This window comes from Drosophila albomicans, chromosome 2R (assembly GCF_009650485.2).
Source record: "Drosophila albomicans strain 15112-1751.03 chromosome 2R, ASM965048v2, whole genome shotgun sequence".
NCBI classification, from domain to species: Eukaryota; Metazoa; Arthropoda; class Insecta; order Diptera; family Drosophilidae; genus Drosophila; species Drosophila albomicans.
The window spans coordinates 9,721,963-9,737,113 of record NC_047631.2 but is presented as its reverse complement, the minus strand read 5'-3'; the positions used below and the strand labels follow the sequence as shown (position 1 = coordinate 9,737,113).

The 15,151-nt window shown below is 38.1% G+C and overlaps 1 protein-coding gene across 4 annotated transcripts in view; it reads left to right on the top strand.

Annotated features, from left to right (window-relative positions):
- Positions 1–15,151, top strand: part of LOC117576651 (probable serine/threonine-protein kinase yakA) — a 32,429-nt gene that overhangs the window by 14,146 nt on the left and 3,132 nt on the right. For all 4 annotated transcript variants that reach the window (XM_034261588.2, XM_052008018.1, XM_034261590.2 and 1 more), the window contains exons 3-4: positions 10,219–13,513; positions 15,028–15,102. In XM_034261588.2, coding sequence (XP_034117479.1) covers positions 10,219–13,513; positions 15,028–15,102 — 3,370 coding nt within the window. The remainder of the gene's footprint in view (positions 1–10,218; positions 13,514–15,027; positions 15,103–15,151) is intronic.

The following is a 15,151-nucleotide window of genomic DNA, read 5'->3' as shown; positions in this document are numbered from 1 at the left end:
TACATCAAATTTACCTCTAGACTCAAATATACTCTTTTACATTATGGAATTTATGATATTTCATTTGAAAAGATATTTAGCAAACTTAAGCCAAATAAATTTGATTATAATGTTGAAACTTTAACGAACAACTTGCTGAATAAAGCAACCTACACTCGATAGTAGATCTTCATTAATCTTTTTAGAAGATTATTTAATATATTTTAAAAGATATTCAGTAAACTTAATCCAAATTAATTTGATTATAATGTTGAAACTTCAACGAACAACTTGTTGAATAAAGCAATCTACATTCGACAGTAGATCTTTATTAATCTTTTTAAAAGATTATTTCAAATATATGATAAGATATTTAGCAAACTTAAGGTTATTAATTTGGTTATTATGTTTAAATTTCAACTAACATATCAATTAGAAAAAACAACCTACAGAAAATCATTCATTATAAATCGTATTTCTCATATTTCATTCTTTTCTACACCATAGTGTATTCAAAATCCCGTCGGCTACAAGAAATTCCCACTATTCACACTTTTGAAAACAAAAGTTCCACAAGATTTTACAAAAATTTCTTTTAGCACATGTCTTAAATATGCAAATATGAAAATAAACAAAACAACTAACTAACTGCTTGATGGTTTGTTGAACTCTGAAAACTGGCTAACCGATTGACTAACTGGCTGAGTCTCAAAAACTAAATCAACTTGATCTACTCTATTGCATTTTCTATCTCTTTCTGTCATTACTAACGGCAAAACTTGTGAATTAACAACAAGAAGCAGATGCACAACTTGGACACGTTCCAAACAAACCAAAAAGTATTATTTATGGACTTTACTCATTTCCATTATGCAAATGACGTCGTCGTTTGTTGTTTGTAGTTTGTAGTGTTGTTTTTTCTTCTTCTTCTCTTGTTTCTTTTCTTTGTTGTTGTTGTTGGGTTTATTGCCGGGTGCGTCATCGTGCTTCGATTGCTCTTAAGGTCAATGGCGATGACTTCGATGGCTTTTCGGGGTCTGTTGCATTACCTGCAGAAGAGCAACAACTCAATAAGTTGTCGTGGGTGTGACTATTGAATTATTGAGTCAATGTTAACTGTAAATAGTTGGGAAAAAGGTATTTGATTTGTAAATATATACATAATTGTTCAGTGTTATGAATTATTTGAAAATTATAGCTCTATCTCTTATAGTCTCTGAGATCCAGTGTTTCATACGGACATGGCTAGATCGTCTCGGCTGTTGACGCTGATCAAGAATATATATACTTTATAGGGTCGGAGATGCCTCGTTCTACCTGTTACATACATTTCCCGCCGGCACAAAGTTATAATACCCTTCTACCCTATGGGTATCGGGTATAAAAATATTCAGTATTATGATATTATTTAAAGATTATTGCTTTAGTTGAATACCAAACATAATAATAATAATAATAATAATAATAATAATAATAATAATAATAATAATAATAATAATAATAATAATAATAATAATAATAATATATATATTATTAATATGCTGTCGTTAACTAATTTGTTTATATATTATATATTATGTATATACATATTATATATTATTATTATTGTGATTTTATTAAACATATTGACTTATTTGTCAAAAATATGTTTCCCATTGATTTGTAATTGCATCACGTTAGTGGTTTTTGCATTTGTTGAATGACATCTGCTCGCCAGGTGATCATCTGGTGATGTGTTTACGCACTTTCACTTCATTGGCTAATGGCAAATGGCTCAACAGAGTTTGTTTAACGCACTTGCTTAGCAACAACTTGCAATTTCAGAGCGCGTAGGATCAACACAAAAAAAAGAAAGAAACAAGTAAGAAAGTTACAGTCGAGTGTACTCGACTGTGAGATACCCGCTACCCAATTTGATTAAAAGCAATATATTTTGCGGTATTATTCTCAAAATATACCGAATATACTACAAATATACTAAAAAATACTAAGAATATACCAAATGGTATATTTGGTATATTGATATAGTACCGCATTCAAAATATACCATAGACGGCACAATATACCAGATTGTCAGCCAAAGCAACTAAGACCCCTAGTAAGTAGGCGTTTTTGCCCATACAAAAGTATTTCTTTAATAACTTCGACAATTATTATCTGATCGCAACCAAATTTTCAGGAATCATAAATACTATAGTTATTATTGTATATACCAAAATTCGCAATTCTAGCTTTACAATTACGCTTGTTATTCGATTTATTTGATTTACGGGGGCGGAAGTGGGCGTGGCAAAAATTTGAAACAAACTTGATCTGCGTGCAAACATAACAAATGCTGTCGAAAAAAAATTATAGCTCTATCTCTTATAGTCTCTGAGATCTAGGTGTTCATACGGACGGACGGACAGACACACAGACGGACAGACGGACATGGCTAGATCGTCTCGGCTGTTGACGCTGATCAAGAATATATATACTTTATAGGGTCGGAGATGCCTCCTTCTACCTGTTACATACATTTCCTGCCGGCACAAAGTTATAATACCCTTCTACCCTATGGGTAGCGGGTATAAAAAAACAACAAAACGAAAATAAAAGTAAATAAACAAGTAGTTTTGCAGACCATTAATTTGTCGATCCAAATTGCGTAGGCAACTTCAATTTATTGGCTAATTTCTCTTTTACTTCAATTGCTCGAAACGATCCACAAATAGTTTGTTATATTTTCAGCCTACACGATTTGTAGGTCAAATATTAACCAATTGTGAGCACCCCAGACATTTAGTACATCTTTAAGGCTAACTCTTAACCATGTGAGTGAGAAATACTTGGACACATTTCGATGACCACATGTTATTAGAGCCTATGATTTTCACACATTTCCACTAATTGTTATACTCTATGCTAGATAACGTTGTTGGCGCCGAATAGTTTTATTTTTAAGCTAATATTTTGGCCATAACAAATTGTTTATACTAATCGTTTCTATGTAAACAGTTTGTGTATGGAGAAATCATTGATTTGTTTACTTTCGGATTGTGGCGTTTTCAGGAAAAATTCCTATTGTGAGTTTAGACTGACATATCAACAAAATAATTTGAAGTCTTTCATAAATTTGGGAGACCTCGATAATTAGCATCTTTTTATGACTAACAAACAAAAACTAGAAAAAAAGCAGCGGGTTTTTAATACACTTTATTTAATGGAAAAGTGATGTTAATTGCCATAAGTAATGTAAACTTTACAGACACACTTTGGATTAGATTTAATCAAATGTAAGTTTTCTAAATTACTTAATTACATCAACTGGGACTTAGGCTTAAATATACACAAAAGAGCCATTATACCATATGTTTTTATTTTTAATTAAGTTAAATCAGCGGCGGCCTTCTAAATATAAATAAACATTGCACAGTGGGATTTTAATCAAATTTAGAAAAGCTGATTCAGTGTGAAATATTTGCATTCCTAAAATGTTTACAAGATTAAAACTTGTAGTAAAACTACTAAAATACACCCTCTCACATGCTGTGTGATTTATAATTGTATAAGTAAGCGTTACATTATGATGTGTGACAAGCTGCAAGGGATAACTTTTTTCCCCATTGCGTTGCTGCTGTTGTGGGTTAATCAAGTAAACAAACAAACAAACAAACAAAAACAATGGCAGCTGGTACAAGGACAACAGGAAGAAGCCCCCAGTAAAGAACCCACAGAAAAGTCAGTAACACTTAACGCCTTTTGATTGTTTAATTTCTCAAATTGTTTTATGGATTTATCCCAGCTGTCGGATGTGCTGCTGGTGCTGAAGCTGATGCTGATGCTCGCCCTGATACGGCTGCTGGCGTCTGTCCTGGCACACGCCAATGAAAAATTAATGCCAACCAATGCTGCCAAGGGTTATACTCTCCACATAGATAGACAGAGACAGAGAGAGTGAAAGAGAGAGAGCGAGTGAGAGAGAGAGAGCAGCAGCCCCAGGACAACATCAAAGCCGTGTTGTTTCATTTTTCACCGCTTTTGACATTTTGCAGCCACCCAGGCAAAGCGTCTGAAACAATCAGCCAACCAAAGCGCATGCAGACAGCTGACAGACTCTGACTACTTAGGACCAACAGCATGAAGTGCGGGGGACACCAGCTCCATTGGTGTTAACTTTTATATACCACTGTTGTTGTTGCTGTTGCTGCTTTTGTTGCGTGCTAATCCCCCACTGACGCACACCGCGTGACCATGCCCAAAACATCCCAGCGTCCATCTGCCATCCTCCATCCACCCTCCCCCCTTCTGCGCATATTCCAATCAAATTAAGTAGAAAGGTTTGTTCTTCACCGGGTTCGGTTCGGTTCTATCCTGAATCTGTTTTGTTTGCGTTACGCATCTCTTAATTGCTAATTACCAGAAAAGTTAGAGATCAGTTATTATTAAATCGTTACTATTTGGTAAATATATTATATACTTGCTTATTAGATATCACACATTTCGTTATAATACTCATTGCATATATTTTAAATTAAACTCGAATTATTATTGAAATCCGTTCTTTCCTTAATCTGTTTTATGTGCAAGAACCTTTTATCGCTTAAATTTTATTTATCCACCTTAGATATAACATACTTCGTTATAGTACTGTTTGGAAATCCATTTTATCCTGAATGTGTTTCACTTGCGTTACGCATCTCTAAATTGGTAAAGTTAGAGATCATTTTATTATTAAGTCGTTAGTATTCAGTAAATGTATTACTTCGTTATTACTCATTGTATTACTTCGTTATATACTCATTGTATTATTACTTCTTTATATACTCATTGTCTATTTCTAATTAAACTCAAATTGTTATGGAAATCCATTCCTCCCTTAATCTCTTCTATGTGCACTACGCACGCTCCTTATAGCAAATTACCAGAAAAGCTAGAGATCATTTTACTATTAAGTCGTTTGTATCGATTACATTGTGTTCATCCACTTTAGATATCTCATATTTCGCTATATTACTCTTTGGAAATCCATTTATCCTGAATCTGTTTGGTTTGCGTTACGCATCTCTTAATGGCTAACTACCCCAAAAATTAGAAATCTTATTAGTATTATTTCGTCAGTATTAGTTAACAATATATGTATGTATATCCGTTGTTCGATACATTATTAAACACGAATTGTTATGGAAATGCATTCTTCCCTTAATCTGTTTTATGTGGAGTACGCACACTATTGATGGCTAGAAAAGTTGGATATCGTATTGCTATTGGACAAATTTGTTCACTAAAAGTTTGATATCATTGATTGTTACGGAAATCGGTCTATCTATCATACGCATCTTTTGATGTCTAATTATCAAAAGAGTTGGATTTCACAATATTATAAATTCGTTACTATTGAATAAATTTATTCATTCAAAGTTAGATATCGCACATTTCGTTGTACTCATTGCATATTTCCAGTTAAAAGTCAATTGTTATGGAAATCATATACAGCACCTAATTGCCGAAGCAAATGAACGGCAATTTGCTAACCTTCAGTTGTAGTATTGGTAATTAAAAGGAAATAAAATTACTCAGTTCATGCATAACAATCCATCGTTTCGCAACTTAACAAAACAAACAAATTAAATTAAGTTTATAATAGAATGATTAGCTGTCATCGCCTTTTGTAAAATATCTTGTGGGTTTACTTTTTAGTTTGTGTTACGCACATTTTTACAATTTCCTGTGCTGAGACTCTGACTTAATTATCAAACTGGTAAAGTTCGAATCCAATTAGCAAGCCTTGAACGTGTTCACGGGAACTAGTTCTTCGTTTCAGCTAATTACGTTTCCCTTGTGAACTCTGCCACTTGATCCAAAATAATTCAATATGCCCATAGCGGTTAATCGTAGCGCATAATAACGTTTTTGTGTCATTTTTCCCTTGTGAACTCTTTCGCTTCACTGCTGCCGTTCCATGATACAATAATACAATATCTCGTCCTGTCCGCTATAGCGGTGCGAGTGAATCGTAGTGAGTGCGCATCGACAGTAGAGCATAACCCTTCAATGGCCATGTTTTTGTGAGTCAGTTTAGAAGTCCGTTGTTTTTTTATTTTTGATACTACTAATTTTTTGTTCAGGTTCCTCTTCATAAAGTTCATATATATATATAATATAATTGCCTGACATTTTTGCTTGCACAAGGGTCGCTTCGTGCGCGCACAACCTTTCGCTTCAACAAGCACGAGCGCACTGACGATAGCGGACAGAAACGTCGTTTATTGTATCATGGTTCGGACGTCGTTTCGCGCTGTGGATTTTATTGCTCCGCCTATTAGCACGCACACGCACACGCACACAAAGAGAGTTGCAGACTCTCAGTGGGGAGAGTAATTGAGACAGCGCGAGAGGGAGTGCGAAAGAGATAGCAGCATTCGTTTGGTATTTATCTTTTTGCCGGCACTCTTTGGCCGTTCAGCAATCGTCGTCCTTCCCTCCACTGCAATTAAGTTAAATTGTCAAAGCTAACAAGTTCCACAAGTGGATTGTTGCTTGTTTGTCGTTTGCCGTTTACCGTTTGTTTTGTTTGTCTTCCTACTTGGCCTGTTATGCTTTGGTGTTTTGTTTATCATCCGCAAAATGGCGTTGCAAATCCGAACTGTAGCCGAAGCATAATCGGAAATTCCGGTCTCATTGCCTGCTCTCTGCTGTTGCTTTTGCTGGTTGTTTGGTTGGCTGCCTGGCTGGCAAAAAGCTAACCACTCGATGTTGCCCTTGTTGCGGAATTACTTTTCACACAATACCGAGAGAGAGAGAGAGAGAGAGTACAACGCCAAGGGAAGAAGGGCGTTGGGGGCGTGAGGTTAGCCTAGCTAATTTGCTATTTCCGCGTGTCCTCCTCTTTCGCCCATCTATGTATTTGCTATGATTTATTAAGTGGCGCTGTCTCTTTCCATCCTCTTTGCCTTTTAGGGGCATGTGCAGTTTGATTACAATTTGGTGTCGCTGTCTGCTGTGGCTTTTTTATGGCTACATTAGAGTCGCAACTTGGTTGTTGCTACAAATGAATCCCAAAATTCATCCCCCGCCGCACAGATGTTAATTAGTTAAACATTGACTTGCTTTGTTACATCCCTCACTTTTCCGAGTCCCACTTTTGAAGCTGTTTCTGCTCTTGTTGTTGTTGTTGTTGTTGACTTATGATGCCACTTGAATTTCCATTGTAACGGGAATTATCATCAAAAATGTAAATTTATGTTTGCATACCAACGATTTATTATCTTTGCACACTTTTCCTATCTTTATCTCTTTTTATACCCGTCATCTGTAAAGTATAAAAGAAAGGTGTTATTACTCAGCGAAAATTGGAAATCTTACGTATTTTCATATAAATTCTTATTATTATTTAAGAGTTCAAAACATTTTAAAATCCATATAACGCAAACCAAACCTCTAAATAGTTCCAGAAATTTTCATTACCATGAGATATTTAATTCAGGATTTTTAGTATTTTTTAATAAATATTCTTGGCACCGTTAAAAACCCAACAATAGTTTTCTATGGAAATCTATATACCAAAATCAGTTTAACAAAAATTCAAAAGTTCACAGAATTTGTAAATCCAAATAGATCAATCAAAATTGAATTTCTCAATTAGTAATATAAATAATACTAATTTTTATACTTAATATAGTTGTTTAAGGGGTATCCCCCAGTCGATCACTCTCGACTGTAGCTTTTTGGCTTGTTTCGCTTTTAATTTATGACCAATTGCTGCTCTCGCAACACTTCAGTTATTAATTTTTGTCCAATTCCGCCGGCTGCTGCCCAGGGACAATGAATGAATACCTCGGAATTGTAAGCAATTTTCTTTTCTGACCATTTTTCTTGTCTAGCTGCCAGTTTATCAAGCAAATTAACAGCAGTTTCCTGTAGTTCTTTTATCTTCTTGTTAAGCATTTGAGAAGTTTCGAGAAATTGCCAAAAAAAAACGAGAACACATATTTTATGTAGTTAATTAAAGTTTCTTTTCACTTTTAGTCCGATTTAAATCACGTTTTAAGCGGATTGTTTTCTGATTAAAAAATACAGACATATTCCGATTTTACATAATTTGAGTGTGTCATAGTTTATGGATTTTAAATCAGCTTGCTCAATAATATTTGTATGCTTTCTCTTTCGCATGATTTTGTTATCTTTTTGCATCAATCTATTTATTATCATATGCTGGCATATTGAATGGGTATGCAAATTTTGAACTTTACTCATAATTTTTGGTTAATTTGCAAAACCATTTTATGTGATTTGTGTTGTTCGCTGGGTAACATGTGGTCAACTTCGATTCCAAGACAGTGACAGAGACAGATTACAATCGACAGTCATCAAGCGATAAACTTGACAATTGCACAATAACTTGTGCTTTATTACTTTGTAATTTCTGTCATTATCGATGAATATTCAGAGTGCAGTAAGCTAAAAATCATTGCGAGTCATTGTTGTTTACTATTTCTAGACAAAATTTAAGTTGTTACTAGACTAGTCGAATGCTCTTTATCTGGTATATTTTAGTTTCCATTCGCTAGAGTGTAATACAACTAATTTTGGTAAACATATTTCAACAATAAAAGGGTGATTTAACTTGCATCATCTTATAATTGATAAGTTAATCATTTTATAAGTTTAATAGTGGAATTTATTATTGGAAAGGAACGTTAGTGGCATTTTTTACTGAAACAGAAAAACTATATAAGAAATATAATATAATAATGAGAGGAACATTTATTTATAAAATACCTCTTAACTCTTATACTTTAAAAAATCTCTAAGAGGGTGTTTAATCTGCGGCATTAGTGTGGTTTTCTACTGATTATAGCGACTATTGTGAAACTAGAGAACTTGCGTTCTCGGTAATTGTCGCTAATTGGGGTGTTGTTAAATCGTTGGTCACCCAATCTGACAAATGTACACACAAGGTGATCTATTCAAATAAGTACTCGTAGATAACTATGCACATATATTTACCTGAACTGATCTCTCTAGAAAAATGATCAAATGACGTGCTGCGTACGTGTCTTTGCGCAGCTTGTGTTCAATTATGAGATCTGATGTGTGCGATGCGTTTCGAGAGTGTTTGTTATTCCCCCCCTTTACTTGGTACTCTCTGGTTGTATACTATGAATTCGCATTTGAATCTATTTTTATTCTGCCTGGGGGCAGTCGTTCCTCTTTGATCGGCCGTTACTTAATGTTTGTTCTTTTTGTTTTGTATTTTTGCTGTAATTTACACTTGACAACGTCGCTGCGCACTTCCTCTCCGTGGGCTATTTGTATCGTTATCTACGTGTGTGTGTGTGTTTTTGTGTATATGTAGTGATATATCTCACTCGGGGTCTCATTTGTTATGCACAGAGACTTGGTATGTTTTTCATGCATTGTCAATGCTCAATTTCCGTCTCCGTTCTCTCTTCTTTATAACTCCGTGAGTGCGTGCGTGTGTGTATGTGTGTGCAACACACCTACGCATAAATCACGATCCCAGAGCGTTGTTGTTGTTGTACAGTTGTATTCCAATTTGGGGACTTGGGGAGCCAATTACCATACAGTTCAGTACGGTAAAATTGATGTATTTGCCCTTATATGTGTATTTTGCATTCAGCTCCAAAGTTGAACTCGCCACGCCAAGAGAGTTCCCTTGGATCTCGCATCGATTCCTCTTTCATTTATCATTCACCTAGACCCTCGTCACCAAGTTGTCATGTGATGATTATGCATCAATGACGAGATCTTGAACCAACACATACTCAACTCATTAACACTATCTCTTCTCTCTCTTCTCGCGCCGAGAATGCAATCAAAATTCAACTCGATTTTATAATCACTTTGTGTGTCATTTATAGTCATATATATATATTTATTGAAATCCATTTGCCGATTTCGTTACAAGACTCTAATGAAATCGACCATTTGGAAAACAAAAGACAAATTATTTGCTCCAAATCATCAGAGGGCAATTTTGCCCACTTGGTTGGCTTCCCGACGTCACCGACTCACTTGATATGCGACAACACAAATGTTTGTTAGCCATATTTATGCTGATATCGTTGGCAGCAACAATGGTTCATAATTTACATCGAACCAAATGTGCCTATTTAGCATTTTTCAAAGCCCATAAAAATGGCTGCAACATTTTGCAATCCACAAAGCAACAACAAAACTGAAATGTGAAAGATAATCAATTTGCTTGTTTTCTGTGTGTTTCGTGCCTTCTTGCAGATATCATGTAACGATGGATTACCCCAAGAGATTTGCCGACAATGCAAAGCACAGTTCATTATGCTGGCCAAGTTCCGACGGCGTTGTGGGCGCGTGCAGCAGATACTTCGGGGATACGCTCAGCAGATTGCCGAGCGTCAGTCGTTGAACAAAGATCTCGATAAGGATAAGGAAACTAATAAGCCACCACAAAATCAGACTGAATCACAATTAGAGCGCAAGCGTCGCTTGGAGGAACCGCAAACAGTTGAGAAGGAAGCTTCTTCAGCCAAGATACAGCGACGTCTCGATTCTCCGCAAGCCAATCGTGGAACGAAGCAATCTACGACGACGACCACTTCGAGAGTCTCGAAGTCGCGTTCACCCTGCAAACGAATGAATAAACCCTGGCGAACGAAGGCAGCGCGAAAGCAACTATCGGACACAAGCTCTTCGAGTGTGTCTGGGCCACGTTTAGAAGCCTTCACAGCAGTCACAACATTCGCTTCCTCCACATCTTCCTCGTCGGCTCCGACAACTCCAGACTATCTCAGCGATTTGTCGGTGAATCCGTGTCGTGGTTTTGCCAACGACGACAGTTCCTCAATCGCATTGTCCAGCTGCGATGGTGAAACGTCACCGCCAAGCAATTCTAAATTACAGTTTCCGCCCAAACGCGCCTTGCAAAGATCGCAAATAGTACTGCGAAACAGACGAAGATTAAGCACACCCGTGAAGCGAGCTAAGCGCATCGTACGCAAGACTCCGGAGAAATCAAAGCAGCTAAAAATAAAGCCGGAAGCTGATGAGCCAAATGCTCAAGATGTGGGCAATAAATTGGCGGAGTCTCCGACGAGCAGCACAGATGAATCCAGGGCAGAGGAAAGCAAGGCGACAGAAATAGTTAATGAAGAGCAAATCCGCAAATCAGAAGCCATCAACACTGCAATTAAAGAGCAAACAAAAGATGAAACAATGCCAAATGAAGAAATGAAGAGCAAAGCCAAAGAAACAATTGAAGAGAGTGACAAACTGAGAGAGGAAAATGAAACTGAAACAGAATCTGGAACAAAGCCAGAGCAGGAGATGGAGATGGAGCAAGCTGTGCAATTTGAGGAGTTGACTTCGTCCACGGAGCAAACTCAACCCGCAGTACCATCTCCCGAATGTGAAGTGGAAGTGAGTCTGGCATCAAATGATGAGCAGCAAAAGTCCGAGCTGATTGTCAGCATACCTCTGGAGGCGCTCGATGATGAGCTGCAGCACAAACTGTGCAATGCTGAGGCAAAGGAGGGGAGAGCAGAAGAGGAAGGAGAAGGAGAAGCAGCAGTTGGCAAGGAGAACGGCGAGATCGATGATGTGAATAACAATGAGAATGAGCATTTTTGCCGGAGTGCTACAGCAGATAGCTTCAATGCTGCTGTGGCACTCGAGACAAAACAAATTGAAGCAGAACCCGATGGAGGAAGTGGAGGAGGAGAAGGAGCAGGAGGCGTGGATGATGATATGCCAACACTAGAAAGTCTCGTGGAGCTGCAGGAAAAGAAAGTGGATGAAGAGAGCGAACAGGTTGTGCTGTCAGTGCCACGCATAACGCACAGCTCGATGGATTTTTTGGCCGAGTTCGAGAAGCACTGCGAAAAGACGTTGAAGGAACATCAGCAGAAGCAGCAACAGCAGCAGCCACAGGCGCCATTGGAGCCACTGCAGCTGGAGGAGGCCAAGCAGCAGATGCAGGTTGAAATGAACGATGTGGAGAGCACGCTGCATGGCATACTCAACGAGATGCAGGATCAGCATCTCTACACGCCCGTCTGCACACCCATCGATGAGTTTCTCACACCCGCCGACTATGCGCCGCTGCCCGAGACGGAATCCGCGCCGCCAACACCTGCGAATGCCAGCGATCTCTATGAGCCAGCGACGGTGCAACAACAGCAACAATCACAGCAGCAGCCACAAGTGAAGGATGGCAATCTGTTTGATAGCAGCAACTTCAGCAACGAGCTGATTGGCTTCCAGAATGATATGCCCTGTTTTGAGAACATCGAGTCATCGCCTGAATCGATGGCCGCGCAGCAAAGTCTGCAGCTAGAGCTGACGCAGCTGCTCAACGATTTGCAACCGCCAACCGTTATCAACAGCAGCAGCAGCAACAACACTCCACAACAGCAGCAGCCACAGCTGCAAACGCAACAGCAACAGTTGTTGCCGCCTGCCCAGCTGGTGCCGCTAGAGACAACCAGCTATGATGCACTGTATCCTGCAGCGCCGGCAGCAACACCAGTCACCGCACCCATCTCTCCGCTCTCCGACAACTCAGCCAGCAAATTGCAGCTGATACAAATGCAACCACAAGAGCCACTGTGGCAGGCACAAGCAGCCGCCGCAGTTGCCGCTGCCGCCGCCCACCAGACGACACATTTGCAATGGTCCACTGTGGGTGGGCTGGAGGCCATCAAGACGCTGCCCAGCAGCAATTTGGACAACACAACAACAACGTACTACATAAATGCCAGCGATCTCTATCAGCAGACAAACAATTTGACGAGCGACAGTTATGCGTTGCTCGACAACAATGAGAACTACATCTTGGAGCAACAGCAGCAGCAGCAACAACAACAGCAGCAGCAGCAGCAACCGATAATGATACTCATTCAGCAGCCGGAGCTGCAGCCAGTGGCATCAGCGAGTAATCCGCAACAGGCGCCGTTGCACATCACGTATGCTTCGGCGCTGGGCAACGAGTTGCACGGCTATCAATCACCACAACATCAGCAGCCGCAGCAGCAGCAGCAACCACACCAGCAGCAACAGCAATCGTCGCCGCCGCCGCCACAGCGGCAACAACAGCTACAGCTGCAGCAACAAGTACAAAATCCAAATCAAACAGTATTAGGTTTACCACAACTTGTGGCGCCGCCGCCACCGCGAGGAAGGCCGCCAATGTTAAAGTGCCGCTTCTGTCAGAACGGACCGCGTTTCGCGAGCAGCTTGGAGTACAGTCGCCACATCATCGAACTGCATCCCGCCGTGGCACCCTTCAACTGTCCGCACTGCCCGCAATCGTTTGCCGGCCGCAGCAAACGCAACCAGCACATCCTCAGCCATCATGTGGTGCAGCAGTTCCATTGCGGCCAATGCTCACAAATGTTTCCCGCCCAGCGAGCCCTCGACCTGCATCTGCAGCGCTTTCACATGCCGCTTCTCGCCGACGCAGGCGGCGATGGTGTCCGGCTAGAGGAGGTGCAGCTGCAGATAGCCACCAAGGCGCAGCAGCCATCGCAAGCGTTGCAAACATCGCCTCTACTGGCAGGTAAGTGAGATAACAGATATTGGTAGCCTTTAAACGAGTTTATTCAAATGAATCCAAAGTGAATTCGCTCATAAGGCGAACTAGTTCACAAGTGAACTCATCATTTATAGAGTGATTAACTCCATAGCACTGTTTAGACCCTTTAATTTATCTATATACCATTGTCCAGCTTGAGGTCTTTATCTTTATAGCAGTATTGCCCAGTTTAAGAGTTAAATTCTAGTGAAGTAATAATAATATTTACATTATTTATTTACACTATAAACGACTAATTGAAATTAAAGTATGATACAATTTATAATTTCGCTAAATGTAAAATATTTGATATATTTTTTATATAGTAGGTTAGTATATTTATATAACATAATAGTATATAGTAGATGAATTCGCTCATAAGGCGAACTAGTTCACAAGTGAACTAATCAGTTGCAGAGTGATTAACTCCATAGGCTATGAAATACACTGTTTAGACACATTAGCTTATCCAGCTTGAGGTCTTTATCTTTATAGCTGTATTGCCAAGCTTAAGCGTTAAATTCTAGTCAATTAAAAATAATATTTTTATTATTTATTTACACTATAAACGACTGTAATTGAAATTATAGTTTGATACAATTTATAATTTCGCTAAATGTAAATTTTTTTATATATAATATTTATTTACAATAAAAACGGCTATAATTAAAACCATAGTATATTTTTATAGTAATACCCATAATATTAATATATTTGCTCGCATATGTTTATTTATTGCCGTTAAAAATGGTTTTTGAATTTCAATGCATGATTTGCAACAAAAATAACTTAAAAATTGCGTAACGAAATTTTAATGACCGGTTTTATGCAAATATTGCTGAAAACAATTCCATATAATTAGGGCACAGGTTTAGTGAATTTAAATTGGTAGTAGGTTTATTATTTATTTATATTGATTATTATTATTGAAATTGAAATTTAAAGTATTAATTTCATTTAACATATGAAGCAGCTATAACGAAAGGGATTTTAAACTAATTGGTATTAAATAGTTTTGCTTGCTTGTTATAAAAACTAAAAACAATCACTAGTAATGAAACCTTAATCTAGTTTTTTAGGTAGACAGAATTAGATAATAGTCGTAGTCACAAATATAAATATGAATTATATATATGATGTCTTTCAATAAAAGGTTCTCTGGCGAATCCTTTTGAATCTTTTTAATCTAGGAAAATTTGTTAATCGGTTTGTTGGCTAAAAGCTTGCATATAATACTTATATATAATACACTTGGGCAAAAAGTGTTCCATTTTTGTAATCAATTAGTAAATTAGGAATATACAAGAGTCCAATTAAGTTGTGCTCTTTAAGTGCAATTTAATTGGTCTTTAGCGTTTTAAGCATACTTGCAAATATGGCACACAACGAAAACGTCAGCTTATAAACGATATTAAGCTTTCACTGCATTATTGATACTTATGTACATATCATTGCACTAATTTCTCTTCTCTTTTCCATTCTTTACATTATTTGCACAGCGCTTGAACAGCCGTCGCCATCGCCATCGCAGCCACGAAGGACGCGCATACTTTGCTGCCCCGATTGCGAAGACTGTAAGTAGTTATCTGCAATTGTTTGCACAAGAGACGCATTCAAGCGAAC